This window comes from Zalophus californianus, chromosome 2 (genome assembly GCF_009762305.2).
Source record: "Zalophus californianus isolate mZalCal1 chromosome 2, mZalCal1.pri.v2, whole genome shotgun sequence".
NCBI lineage: Eukaryota > Metazoa > Chordata > Mammalia > Carnivora > Otariidae > Zalophus > Zalophus californianus.
The window spans coordinates 165,601,857-165,617,212 of NC_045596.1; the positions used below are offsets into that span (position 1 = coordinate 165,601,857).

Sequence of the window (15,356 nt, forward strand, 5' to 3'; positions counted from 1 at the left end):
CCTTGCTAAAACTTCCTGACATTGGGGCGCCTGGGTGGATCATTTGGTTGAGTGGCTGCTTTCGGCTCAGGTCATGATCCCAGGGCCCTGGGATCGAGCCCCACGTTGGGCTCTCTGCTTGGCAGGGAGCCTGCTTCCCTCTCCCTCTCCCTCTGCCTGCTGGTCTACCTACTTGTGCTCTCTCTCTCTCTGTCAAATAAATAAAATCTTAAAAAAAAAAAAAAACTTCCTAGGATGCTTTTCTTTGCACCTATACATATTTTAAAACAAATTTAGTATAATACTATATGTACTGATTTGTAAACCCTTTTGTTAATGTTAAACTTTTTCCTATTTCATTAAATGTTCTCTTAAAGAAGAATTTGATTTGCATTTGGAATTGAGAGGCACTTCATATTCTAGCATGTGGATGATTCAAATTTATTCAGTCTCTTTATGTTGCATATACTGAACACTTACAATATTTTGTTAATATAAATCACATATGAAAATATCCTCTCACATAAATCCTTGGCAGTGTATTAGATATAAGTTTGATTTGTCAGAAAGAGAAAACTAAAGGTTCATTTCTGTGTTGTAGGGTACCAGCCATTCTATTGGGCACTTATGAGAAAATTATAAACTCTACACTTACTGTGGTTAACTGACATGGTATCACCTACGGTGTAGGGAGGTCTCCCCCACTGCTACCATCCTGGGGTCTGTTACTGTGCTCCTGGCTTTTTCACACAATTAATGTCCTGCATAAATATCAAAGCAGTGGACTCATTTTTCTTTTCTGTTGATTCTCCTTTAGCCTGATGAAGTCCTCCGATATCGATCAGGATTTATTTACAGACAGTTATTGCAAGGTGTGCAGTGCACAGCTGATATCCGAATCTCAACGCGTGGCTCATTACGAGGTAAGGACAGCTTTTCCCATTCGGTGTTTTCAGTGGAAGAAAGAGGAAAGCGGACTGTGGTTGTAGGACTTGAGGACAGCTCCTTTTGGTCTTGGGGCAGGTTTTAAGAGCCGCAGAGCTTGAGCCTTTACAGTCTGAGATCAGGCTGGGGCAAATGTGCATGTGTAGGGTTGGGATTGAGGCTTAGGACATCAGTCTCAGGCTCTGGCTGCTTCCCAGATTCTTTTTTTTGGGGGGGGGGATACCTTAGCCCCTAGAGACTCAGTGGGCTTTCTCTACTTGTTAAATCTGTCATTGCTTATCCCTGAAGTTCCTTTCAGGGATACAGGGCATGAGGCATTAGTGCCAGCCTCCCTTTCCTTCTATGACCCTGAAGATAAGCTCAGAGGCCTTTTGTTAATCACTGTCCAGAGAGATGGCAGCATCAGTGAATCAGCACCAAATTCCTTTCACACGATGGCCACTACCCTAAATGTGTTTATCAGCATAAAGACTTCCCCTGTAAAGTTATAACAAAGTTTTAAAACCCAAATACTCTTAAAGGACCTAATTCAGTGGCTTTGGCTCTTTAGGATGGACAAACAAATAAATAGCTGCCTTTCAATTTTCCGTTGAGTACAGAGAATAAGAGAAGAGAGGTTGGCCAATGTCTGGGGAAGGAACAAGGTGCTTCCCCTGGAGACAGAGGGAAGCTGGGGAGCCCCTGGACACTGAGTGCTGCCCAGGGCATATTTGCTTTTTGAGAGAACATATACCAGTAGGAACATGAGTTTTCAAGTGTAATAACTTGTGATTAATTTTAGATTGGAGGGCTTAGCCAGCAATTTTCTTTTTGTCTGATGAGTCTGACAAATGCCAGTTGTCACTGTCACTCACCGGACTCCTCTGAGCCTCCAGTTCCTCTGTGCACAATGAAGAAAACAATATTAACATGCACACGTACTTGCCCAGAAACACAATAAACTGACCCTGTGTACTTCTCAGGATTCTGTAGGGGACCAAACGAGACCTATTGAAATAGTATTTGTGAAAATGCTTTGGAAGCTGTAAAGTGTGCTGTAACATACGTGATTATATTGCTTTCATTATTAACTCCATTGCAGCAATATTCTGATGAGGGCAAATAAAACTTGCTCTTCTGAGACAACTTTTAAGAATCAGAACCTGTGAAAAAAGTTAGCATATTCTTTTGTAAGTAGGCAATCAAGTGTTAGAAGTAAATGTGAACTTGAAAGAATTTCCTCAAATGGAAGATATCCATCTTTTGAAGTTAAGAATTTTCTAATTTCTGTGTATATTGCTTTGTAAACATACACAGTTTTATTAATATGATTTCCCCAGTTAAGAAAAATCAGGGAATTTGTTCCTGCTCCTACATTCCATAGCTTCCTCTTAGCCCTTTATGTTCTCCCTTTATTAGACTTTTTATGTTCATTTTTAATCATCTTACTAGATTCTCGAGGACAGAAACAGAGTTTTATTCATTTGATCCTCCATAATTCCTGGAACAGTGCCTGCACATCCCAGATGCGCACTTAGCATCTGTTTACAAAAATATCCTGGTGGCACAGTCCAGCACAGCTTTATTGTTACCTGAGCTAGAAAAGTAACGTCAGAAAATTGAAAAAAAAATTTTTTTAAAGAAAAAGATCTTAGCTGCCCAATTAAGGGTTTAGTTATTTGAACTCAAGTTTTCCTGTTACCACACTCTGTATCCTTGCTGGGCACAGTTTAATTGTTTAGACGATATGTTACTATTTGTTGCATGTAGCATAAATGAGATAGAGAAAAGAAAGCAATTATAATAGATCTGCAATTAACAGTGTTACACATCATCAAAACAACATTAAATGCATTGCCGTTAACACTGGTTGGGGACTCTGAATGATGTTTCACTCCCTGCTTCCAGGCAGAGGTGGGGCACTTCTTTCAGAGACAAACAGCACGTGCACTCTTTCTGCAAAGCAGCTAGGGATGTGAACGGGGCTCATGCCTCATGAGAACTCTAGTCTTCTAGCTTCAGTCAGGAGGCCTCCCCAATCATTCTTCATCTCTAAGAGGATGGCTTCCATCAGATGATTTTGAAGGCCATTTGAGAACTGATAATCTGATCCAATTCATTTGCCCCCTCCTTCCACATACACTCTCTCTGCTGAAATTGCATGAAGAGTGGGTCTCTATGGATCTGAAATCCCCTCAATTCATTGAAAATGTTGTCACACTGAGTCTCAATGTTCTATCACTGATGTATTGCTTTAACTTGATTTTACTCAACTAGAAAATATTCCCAGCTTCCCTATGTGGCGAATCAAAAAGAATCTGCTGTGTACTTTCTGCATGTCCAGCACTATTAGTGTTAGTTATTGCAGGGGATTCTGAAGCTGTGTGAGAAATAGTCTCTGCCCCCAAGAAGCTCATAAACTTCATTGGGAGAAAAGCCAGGGGTAGTTCAGTGTGGTATAAATACATGTGTGATACTGAGAACGTGATCTGTAGAGTTCTGCTGCCTGCTCCTAAGGAGCTGCTGATCCGATGTGATATAAACAGTGTTAATTCTTCTGCCCATTTGACTTTCTGATATCTGCCACGTCATGTTAGTAAATTTTTAGATCTTTACATATTCCAAATTCTAAAGAGTGAGTTACCACAAAGAGCTACTGTGGTCAAGAAAGACTTGTTGGGAATGTCATGAACTAACTAGACCTTGATGGATGGGTTAAGTTGAGAGTTGCTGGAATGAGAAGTCTTGGTATCTCCAAGGAGCACTGCAGAAGCTGGGTTGGCAGGAGGGAGGATTTGTGTTAGGGAAAGGAGGTATACAGTAGTATGTTAGGGGTAGTGTGGGGTCAGAATGTAAAAGAAAGGGGATGCTGTACTCTTGTGTGGCTCTTAAGCATTGGGGAACTTAACAGTATAATTGAACGTTTCTGAGTGACAGTCCATTGGTTGTGATCAAGGTGTATTGTTGGGAAAAGAACAGCCTTCATATGACTTTTGTTATGAGACTTGTGTGCCAGTCCTTTGAAATAAAAGAGAGAAACAGAACAGATGGGTTAATGCTTAATAGCTGCATGCTCCATTTAAAAGGCTGAACCTTTGTATAGGAGGACAGAAAACCTAATATATGTCTAATGGACCAAACTCTTCCATGCTGTATTTTTAAAATCTTTTTGCATATGAAATCCTGAAGTGGAAAAAATGGGAAATATAAAGACATTATTATTTTTCTTACTTGCTAAGCATTAATAATAACATGTTAATGTTTTGGTGGAAAATATAATTAGATGTTGTCTCTGTTCACTGAATCAATAGAACAAGTAGGCACAGACACAGAGGGGAAGAGGAAGCTTTCACATGTACCTTTCAACATGCCTGGGTATTATAGAGGTTAAAAATAGTTTCCCAGTGAGGCCACTTGAATAGTTTGTTGTAGTTTTAAGTGGCTAAAGAATCATCTTCTGCAAAAGGAAAGGGTTGCTTACATGAGTGAAGGAGTGGTTTCCTGGCATTGTAGGAAAAAGAAGATTTGTATAGGGAAGGCCATGAGAAATGAAACCAAAAGGACAGAGAATTTTTTTTTTTTTTGAGTAAAGCTAAAGGAAAAAATATGAATGAGTGATCTAGAAGGAAAGAGAGAGCTCTTGTCAGGCAAACCCAAAGAAGTCGGTGAATGTGCCAATCCCTGCGGCTTGCCCCTTCCTGTGAATGCTGATATCTCTTGTGTTGCTGTGCCATGTATGTAATTAATTGTTCCTTGCAAAATCAGTGGCTCAGGTGTCCTGGCATCTACAAACAGGACTGTAAGCTTCCTGAGGGTAGGCAAGAGTCATGCATTGAGTTTCTTCAATTATTTCTATAGCACCCACCGTAGAGTTTGGCCCATAGTTGTTGTTCTTGTAGGATGTAGGTTAATGAAGAGGCTGAGGCTGGGGACTGGAGGAGGGAAACAATGGGTCAGGTTGAATGGAAGCATCGATGGGTACACCAGAGGAGGTATTGTTATACCTTGGGAGTCAATCTGTACTCAGGATCTGGCCTTAAGGTGTAGGTGATGGTTTTGTAGTTATATAGGAAAGACGATTCTCTAAACTGATGAAAAACCCTTCAAACATTTCTGAATCTTGAAGTAATGTCAGTCCTGATAAATGAACCCCCATTAAGCCACCCAGCAGTGGCAGAGTCCAGGATTGTTCTGTAGTCAGACACACAGCACACACATAGGACTTACAGAGGCATGCTGAAATGGATTTTTCCTGTTTCTCTTGTTTTGATCGTCTTCCAATAGAACTTTGGCCTCCCCTAGCTTCTGTTTAATGCAGGGGACTAGCCAAAGGACAATCTTCTGGTCTCTGTAAGTCGGGTAGTAGATGGGATGTAAGTGCTTTGTGGTTAGACACAACAAGGTGAAATCTGAGGTTCCTCATATGTGCTGATTAAAGCAGCATAATTTGGGTGCCTGGGTGGCTCAGATGGTTAAGCGTCTGCCTTCGGCTCAGGTCGTGATCCCAGGGTCCTGGGATGGAGTCCCGCATCGGGCTCCCTGCTCCTTGGGAGTCTGCTTCTCCCTCTGCTTCTCTCTCTCTCTCCCCCTCTGTCTCTCCTAAATAAATAAATAAAATCTTTTAAAAAAAATAAAGCAGCATAATTTTCTATACTACCATTGCCTTTAAGGACTTTTCTCCCTCCATCTCTCATACCTTCTCAACTTTGCTTTTCCCTTTTCTTTTTTCCAATTGCCTGAGTATATATGCAGTCTGGACAGCTCCTTTCCCATGTTTGAGAGCTGTTGGTTAATATCATGTTATGTTTCTGCAGCCCACCATTCCTACCAGGTACTATATTAACTGCACTTGAGTTCTGTCAGGGCTCACTGGGTCAACAGCCATCCTGGGCATTGCAGGTGATATGCTCCTAGAGATGCAAATGCTAACTGGCTGAGGACAATAAAAGATCTTTATAGCAAGGTTCCTGTGGAGATGCTTCTTTTTTTATTTTTATTTTTTTATTTTTTTATTATTATTATTATTTTTTTGGAGATGCTTCTTTGCACCGTATGTTGAGAATCACTGTTTCAGTCTCTCCAAATCTCTTACATGACATGCTTAATTTCTCCCAGATGCTGTTAATACAATTATTGGCTCATTTGCCAAGGCTAAAGCTATTCTTGTTACCCTCTATAATGTCAGAGGACTTCAACCCATTCCTCATTGCCTACTAGTCTTTACCTCTGTTTCTTGACCATTTCATTGAAGACTCTTGAGAGTCTGTAAAATTTCTAACTATTATTATATTTTTCTGTTGTTTTATTCCAGCAAGTCCAGTCATTTTATCTTTTATCAATTATCACTAGTCAAAATAGTTCACTGGAACACCAAATGAATGGTTAAGAGGCTACAGTGAAGAAAACAACAGTAGGCTGAATACTCTGGGCAACACACACATTGGCTAAGAGCCGCTGTCAAATGGTGTATGCTTAATGCTCATTGGTTAAGGGTAGGTAGAGTATGCTCTGCAGCATGAGTTCTCATTTGCTGAGAGCATATGACATCACTTAGGGGATTTTAGGAACCAGGTTGCCTCCCACTTGCTAGAACTCAATCACATGGTCCCACCTAGCAGCAGGAGAGGTTGGGGAAAAATAATTTATTTGGGCAAGAAAATGAAATGGGTTCAACAAACACATAGAATCGTCTGTGCCACGGTCTACCCCTCTGTTCACCAAAAATCCATTCCATTTTTCTTTTAATACATAGAGTACATGTTCCTTCTCCATGGAAACACCCTCAAGCCCTACCCAGTTACTTTACTCAGCTCAAATTTCAGTCTCCAGGAAGGGAGTGTGTCCCTCCATGAGATGTGGATATGATTCCTCTTGGTCCCACAGCTTGTGAGCAAAACAGAAATGTTACCTCTCCGCCTCCTCCTTTAGAGTGGTGATAACAATGGTAATGTTTCTTATTCAGAAAAAGGAGGAAAAGAAGAAAGAGAGTAATCACTGGCCCATAGCAAAGTTGGTATCCTGCAGGGCAGGCATTAGGAAGTTCCTCTTTTCAGAGAGTGGGGAAGTTCCCCAAATAGATTTCAATCTTCCTCTGAGAGGGACTTTCTTGTTCATTTTTCTTAATGAGCCCTGGTTCTGTCCTCCACAGTTCTTCCCTTTCCATCGTCCTTGCCACATCTGAAATGGATCTTGGGTCCTACACTTTTTTTGTGGACTGCCAGCATTCATAGCCCATTTCCTTCCTGAGACTGACTTAAGGCATACAGAATATTCAAAGACTTTCTAATTCAAAATAATAATTGCTTTAGTAATACAATTCCCTCAGTAATATAGAAAGCTTCTGATTTACTTTTTTTCAGAAAGCTTCATGTGTTGTCATCATACAATTCTTTCCTAGACACAATTTCAAGGCTGCTTGTTTTATTTTATTGCTTCCTCATCTCTGTGCCTCTTTCTGTTTTTCAGTTTAATGGTGGCCATCATCAGGTTATCTAAAAGTTGGTGGAAAGATCACATCCTTAATCCAATTTTTGCCAAAGTCCTGAGTTACAATATGCAACTGGGAAGTCTCACTGGGTCTTCAACATATAATGTCTTCTGCTACGACATCTTTCATTTTTGGTTACTGGAAGCAATTAACAAATGACTTTTCTAACTAGGTCCCAAATTTCCAGAATAACTTCTTTTTTTACCTCTATGTGCTTATGTGCCAGTTACACATTATAGTTCTTAGAGTTTTTTGATTCTTTTGTAAAAAACCTGACCAACAATCAGTAACAATTAGTAACAGACACATGTATCAAGTGTTCTGTTTTTCCATCCTCTTCTGGTTCTTTTAGAATTACAACCATCTCCTAGCATCGAACCGTCTAGTTCCCCTACAACAGTAAGCTCAATGGGCAGGTGGTCTACATTCCATGGTATCATAGTCAACAGTTTTGCCAGTGTTTTGCCACTCTATAACCTGGAACTGCTGTTTTTGTACCCTCCCTACTTACCATCCATCTAAGCTAAGTCAATGTCAAACATTTAAGTTTTTTATTATGCGAGAACCTCCATTTCTATGTTGGACAAGGTAGGCTAACTCTATTAATAAACAAAGAGGTAAAAATTATTTATTACTCACATTATAGCCCACTGTGGGTTTCCAGAGGGGCATTTTGTACCTCACAATCATTTAAGACTCAAGCTGATAGAGGCTCCACCATCTTTGCTCCTGATACTGCCCTATCAAAATCCAGCTGGCACCTAGGGGACTGATGGGCAATGTAGGTGATTTGTGCAGGACATTTTGGGGGGCCAGGCCTGGAAGAGGCATCATATCCACACACATTCTATGAGCCAGAACTCAACTGTCTTCTTCTGACTATATGAGAGGCTGGGAAATGGGCTTAGGTATGTGCCCAGGAGGAAAATGGAACCAGTGTGGTAAGCACATAGCATTGTCTCTGTGTACTATATGTGTGTGAAACTACAGGGCACATGGTGATTAGGAGTTTCTTTGGGTATTTTGGTGATGAAGTGGGGGTGGAGAAGAAAGGGAAAGAGAGGAAAGCCCGTGTATCCCAAAGGGAGTGGGCTTGGCAAAGAAACATAAACAATTCTGGAAATCAAGTGTTTGGAGGCTGCCATGAAGATGATGCCTATTCATTACAGTGCTCTGTAGGAAACTGAAGCAAAAGTGTTGTTTGTCTAAAAGACAAGGGAATTATATGCTATCAAATTAGGATTTTCTCTCCAATTCCTCTGACTTAATTGGTCAAGCACAGAGCTTTTCCAGTTGGAATTTGGGTCCTGTGTAGTGAATGGCCTGTCTGACATGTAGGATTTCCCTTCTGCTCCACCTTTTTGGGCTTAGACAACTGGTCCCCCAGGCCCTGAACTCTGTGGCCCTCAGGCATTGAATGGTCTGCCCTTTCCACACTCTGGTGGTCGGGGAGCAACCTCTGTGGGGTCCAGTTGTGTGCCGAGGCTGAGGGCACATACGTGGTATCTCGGTGTCTTCTAAAGATGGATGTTTGAAAGAAATTTCCATGTGCTCTCCCTTGTAAGAAAGGTCGTTCCTCTGCTGAGAGGCTAGCTTGTTATTGGCAGTCAACTCTGATCTTGTTTCCTGCTTTGCTTTCGCCACCAAATTCATAGCCATGTCCAGCAACTAGACAATGTAGGATTTTACTGTACTCACTTTACCTCTGGATACTATTATTTTATTTTCCCTGTTTTATTTTAAATCTGTATCCCTCAATTATTTATTTTATCCTTTTGCATTAGATGTAGATGTAACTTGATCTGTTACAGTCTTTGATAAAAATAGAGGGGCATAAATATATAAATATTTGATTTTTTTATTTTAGCATTTTATTCCTTTTTTGAATTGGCAGTAAATTCACGTGATTCAAAATTCAAGAAGCATGAAAGCGTGAGTATGGAAAAGTCTCCCACCTATCCCTCAGCTCCCCAGTTATTCTTCTAAGATGAAAACAGTGTGCCAATTTTCTTTGAAATATTCTATGCATATAGATGCAATTTAATTTTTCCTTTGAAATATTTTCTGCAAATGGCATGCTAGACCCTCCATTTTTTATTTGTTTTAATCGTGGCTTAGATCTCTTCATATAAACATAATTCATAAAGAAATATTTACTGAATTGACTGATAACTCCTTGGTAGCACTGAAATAACCAGTAGAAAAAAAGGACTTTCTCCCCGTGAACACTCATTGAGTGAGGCATGGATCTGTTGATTTTCGGATCCCAGCCTTTGCTGGTTGGTTATTGACAGTGACAGTTTTTCTTCCAGCTTTCCAAACTCCCAGCATTTACTTGAAAACATATGCATTCCTGACCTCTTCATCACTAAGCCATCTGTGCTTGTTGATTTCTTTTTTTTAAAGATATTAGCAGACAGAGGATTGATTCTTAAAGGCTAATGACCTAAGTAAGTGGGCTTGAGTGTTGATTTAAGCCGTGTGTCTTTGTCTACATTTCTTCTGTTAGTGGGAGACGGTGTTGAGGACAGCATGCTTCCTCCCTCTCTGTGATTTGAGAATTTAATTAGTTTCTTCAGGCTTTTTCTAAGGTGACTTAATTTTGAGTAGTATTTTTCTAACTTTGAATTCCATACCTGGCTCGGAGGATCACAGAAAGACATAAATGTACCTCATTGGGAAGTGCCCGTGCCACCTCCGAATTGCTTCCGCCTGTGCCTACTACTCCTGTCTCCTTGCTCAATCCTTCAGGGATCCTTGGTCTCTGGGATGCCACCACTATGCTGGCTGCTAAAAAGGCTCTTACGTCCACTCTCTACTGTTTCAAATATAGAAACAGTCCTTCCTTCACCTTGAAAAACCTACAGGCAGTTTGAAAGGTTTTAGATTTTACTAAGAAAATAGGAAAAATAGAACAAAACTCTTTTCTGTCTGCTACCAGTCTTCCTTCTCTGGGCTTCTAGAGGACCCGTTCTGGCCTTGAAGTCACAAACTTTGCCTCTGACCTGGAATGTTGCCCTGCCTTCTAATCCAAGAAATCCTACTCATTTCATGTTTTTGTTAATTCTTTGTAGCTATTGACTTACTGCAAATAAGTCTATCTTCTGGAAACTAAGCTTCCAGGTTCTGCCTGAACAATGCCTTATCTAATTCCCCAGGGTTCTATGGCCCTAAAGCCAGCCCCGTGTTTAACCTAGGAGCCCTTCGGGAAGCTGTCATTTGCTTTAAAGCCCCAGAGCAATGTCATCATCTTTTTCCACTTTATGGAAAAGTTCATGCTCCCTTTTGGCCCACCTGCTAAACTCTGTTTCCTCTCCATGGAGTAAATTCATTCTTAGCTTATCCTCAGAGCAGGCAAAGCAGGACTGAGTTATAAAAAGAGCTTCGGGTGTACTCCAAGGTCAGAAGGCCTGTGTTGTAAGTACAATCTTAACGAAGTCACCTAACCCTTTCAGATTTTAGTGCTTTCTTCTGTAACATGAGAAGATGCCGAGTCTTCTTTTGTTTTATCCCCACTCCTCATACCCATCACCAGAGGTAACTATTTTATTAGGTTTGACATGTTCTTTATTTGTATATGTTCTTTAAAATATGTATTGCTTTGTGGGCATGCATACTTTTATTTCAGATTTTATTTATTTTTACTTTTATTTCAGATTAGCTTTAGATTTACAGAAAAATTGCAAACACAGTTTGGAGTATTTCTGTATACCCTGACCCAGTTTCCCCTATTATTAACATCTTGCATTACTATGGCACATTTCTCACAGCTAATGAACCAATATTGATATGTTGTTGTTGTTGTTATTATTATCATTATTATTATATAACATACATTATAAAATGTGAGGTCTGTACTTTATTTAGATTTCCCTAGTTTTTAACCAAATGTCCCTTTTCTGTTCCAGGATCCCATCCAGGATTGCACATTAAATTTAGACATCATGTTTCCTTAGGCTCCCATAGACTGACAGGTTCTCACACTTTCCTTGTTTTTGATGGCCTTGGTAATTTTGAGGCCTACTGGTCACGTATTTAGTTGAAAGACCGTCAGTGGAGATTTTTTGATGTTTTTCTCATGATCAGTCTGGGGTTCTACGTTCTTGGTGAGGAAGATCTCAGTGGTAAAGCGCCATTCTCATCCCATCATATTAAGGGTAGTATTATCAACATGACTTATCACTGTTAATGTTCACCTTGATCTTCTAGCTCAAGGTGGTGTTTGTCAGGTTAATCCGCTGTAAATTTACTCTTTTTCTCCCTTTCTATAGTGTTCTCTTAGGAAGGAAGTCATTATGCACAGTGTAGGCATGTATTTTTAATGTACACAAATGGCGTCGTGATGTGAATCTCATCCTTACCGTGTTATTTCAGTCAGCAGTGTGTTTCTAGGAACCATTCATGTTCCTACAAGATGTTGAATGTCTTGCTCCTGACTGCTGTGCAACATTCCATGTATCATATTTTGATTTCCCGTTCCTTCAGGGTTGGATACTTAGGTTGCTTCTAGTGCCCCTGCTCACCTGCTCACCCAAGAAATATGTGACAAACATCCTTAAACAAGTTTCCTAAAGAATCTGTGTGGGAATTTATGTGACATGGATGTATAGGCAAGAGTGGAACTAGTGCGCAGAAGTCATATTATTATTTATTTGTCTAAGCCTTGCTTAGTAGCAGCGTGCTGCATAAGGGATCCCATATCTATGTCTCTGTCAGTAATTGGCTTTGTTCAGCTTTCTCACTTTTTTCTAATCTGCTTGATATTTGATATCTTGTTATTTTAAATTGCCTTTCTCTAATTATTATGAAGTCTGAACAACTTTGTGTATACTTATTAGTCCTTTTGTTTTTGTTTTTTTTTTGGTGATTTCTGTTTATATCTTGTGTCAATTTTTCTCTTGGTATTCTAGTATTTTTCTGTTTGATTTTCTCATATATTCCTTATTGGATTTAGGCATTGCAAATATCTTCTGTTTGGTCATCTTATTAAAAGTTTTCATGATCCCCTTTATTAATTTTGTTTGTTAAGCTTGCCAATTTCTATGCAATAAATTTAACAAACTTTTTGCCTTTATACTTTAAGAAGTTCTTCCCATTGATAGATCACAAAAACATTAAATACACTGGCTTCTATTAATTTGACACTTCTATTTTTTATATTCATGTCTTTAACTCTATTTGGAGCCTGCATCTATATATTGTATAAGGTAGGAATCCATTTTGATTTTCCTGTGTGTAGTTCACCAGTTTTCCTACCACCATCTACATCCCCTTTTTTCCCATAATTTGTGGTGTCACTTTTACTGTATGTTAATTTTCTTCAGATACTTGACCCCAAATCAGACCTTTCTATACTGCTCACCTGCTCACCCAAGCAATATGTGACAAACATCCTTAAACAAGTTTCCTAAAGAATCTGTGTGGGAATTTATGTTACATGGATGTACAGGCAAGAGTGGAACTAGTGCGCAGAAGTCATATTATTACTTATTTGTCTAAGCCTTGCTTAGTAGCGAGGTGCTGCATAAGGGATCCCATATCTATGTCTCTGTCAGTAATTGGCTTCTGTGATCCTGTTTGTCTTCATCTGGACCAGTCCATGCTGTACTTAATTACCATCCCTTGGAATTACGTTATAGTATCTGAGAGTGACCAGTCATATCTCTTTCCTTTTCTATTGCAGAGTTGACTTAGCTGTTTATGCAGTGTGTAATTTTGTTGTTCATATATATGCTTGAACAAATTCACAAATTCAGTTGAAATTTATATTGGAAGTCCATCGGATTTAAGAATTAACTTGAAGAGAATTGGTATCTTTATAGTATCGGGTCATATCAAAGCAGGGATATCTAAGCACTTACTCCATTTTAAGCCAATTTCTACATTAAAATTTCAGAAAAATGTAACCTATAACACATGAGCACACATATAATTGTTGTGTAATTTGGTTTTTAATAATATATGTATTCTGTTCCATTCTTTTGCTAAGATTTAATCATTGCTCTTCAACTAAACTGTAATTGTGTTGAAGACAAGGGCCATGATTTTAATTTTTTTTTTCTTCACTGTATTTCAACCTAGTGGGGCCTAATGAATACCAGGGTTTTTTGGCTTTGTTTTGTTTTTATTTTGCTTTATTTTTTACATTGTTGCCTCTTTTCCTCCCTCTTTACTGGTTTGCTTGCCCCTTCCATCTGCCTCTCCTGGGTCAAAATGCCTAATGCAGCTGTGTAACAGTAGCTCACGCCTACCTCCATTTATCGAGTGAGGGTAAGCACATTTTTTGCAGTGTGGTGCATTTCCTCTGGGAATGAGCAATGTAACTTAAAACTCTGCTGTGTCAATAAGTCAAGGTGAGTTTCCAGCTTTATAAAACTGCATTCCCAACCATTAGAAAGATGTTAACATTTATTGCCAAGCTGTCTCTTAAATATCCTGTAATAAAAAGCCAAAATATGCTATCTTTTTTTTTTCCAATTTCACCCTTAAGCTGCATTTTCATTACCACATTTTCTTTGTAAAGTGCTATAACGTTCTTTATTGAAATTTTTATTGTTTCAGGTGATCCCATAATAGTCTCCTTTGATCTAAAGGAAAAAAAAGTTTTATTTTCTTGAAAGAAAAGAAAGTGTCATAGTGGATTCTCTTTATTTTGCTAGTGACATGACTAACCCCTACCCTTTGACTATTGCTGCCTTGTGTCTGCTTTTCAAGCTATATAATAATGATCCAGAAACATGATTTGACCCGTACCCTATCCAATGCATCTAATAATAAGCTCTATGATAATGAGGTTTTCCTGGTTTAAAAGCTGTTTTAATCTGATTGTGTCACTGGGCAAGGAATTAATCAAGTCAGTTTGCTTTGGGACTGTGGGTAGTGAGAAGCAAAGACCGCATTTGAAAGAAATAATTAAAAGTCTGATGCTGAATAAGTTGAGGCCACTGAAAGAAGCATGAGATCTCTTGGCTCTAGTACTTGAAGAACGCAAATGTCTTTGGAATGGCTTGGCATGCCCGAGATAAGACACTGGTGGTGATATTTATGGACTAATCAATATTCTGATTCAGTTGAGGAGAAAACAAAGTTTTGAAGTTAATCTGATGTCACTGGGTCTTTATGGCATTTAGAATTTTTCATGAAATGTTTTCTGATTACAGGAATACAAAGTAATGTATCCTGCACTAACACCTTAAAAACCAAAGTGTGTTTGCTCAGAAAAGCCATCTTATAGCTAGAATATTAATGCAGGAGAGATACACATTTCCTTTTTAATAAAAAATAAAGAGAGGGTGCCTGGGTGGCTCAGTTGGTTAAGCGACTGCCTTCGGCTCAGGTCATGATCCTGGAGTCCCGGGATCGAGCCCCGCATGGGGCTCCCTGCTCCGCGGGGAGCCTGCTTCTCCCTCTGACCCTCTGACCCTCTTCCCTCTTGTGCTCTCTATCTCTCATTCTCTCTCTCTCAAATAAATAAATAAAATCTTTAAAAAAAATAAAATAAAAAAGAGAGGTGCTGGGTCATAATGTCCAGGGCTATCCCCGGAATCTTTGGAAGATACGGACCACCTGCTGTAAAACTTGTTCACTCAATTCAGTGTGGTCAGCCTTGTAGGGCTGACTCTGGAATTCAAAAGGGTCTCATCCTCCCCTCTGGGAATCCTCATATGGGAAACTGCAAGTCTCTGCAGCTTGTTTTTGTGACAATGGTGTACAGAAGGACACACTGGTTAATGGGTTAGCCAAGTAGTACAGGATTCTGAGAGGTGGGGGACTTGCAACTATTTCTGAACATTTTCTTCTGAGTTAGGAGTGTGATGATGAACACCCCTGATGTTTGTCTGCATTTATTCTCCCAACATATTTTTTGATCATCTACAATCTGTAAATGTACCATAATAGATTCCATTTGCCTCCTCTATGGGGATCCCTAGATGAAAAAGACAAAGATGTTGCACTTATTTTGGGT

The 15,356-nt window shown here is 39.5% G+C and overlaps 1 protein-coding gene across 1 annotated transcript in view; it reads left to right on the forward strand.

The window, feature by feature from the left end:
- The window catches only part of ZMAT4 (zinc finger matrin-type 4), a 371,996-nt gene that overhangs the window by 71,514 nt on the left and 285,126 nt on the right, over positions 1-15,356 (forward strand). The window contains exon 2 of the mRNA XM_027597341.1: positions 797-902. Coding sequence (XP_027453142.1) covers positions 801-902 — 102 coding nt within the window. The 5' untranslated portion in view covers positions 797-800. The remainder of the gene's footprint in view (positions 1-796; positions 903-15,356) is intronic.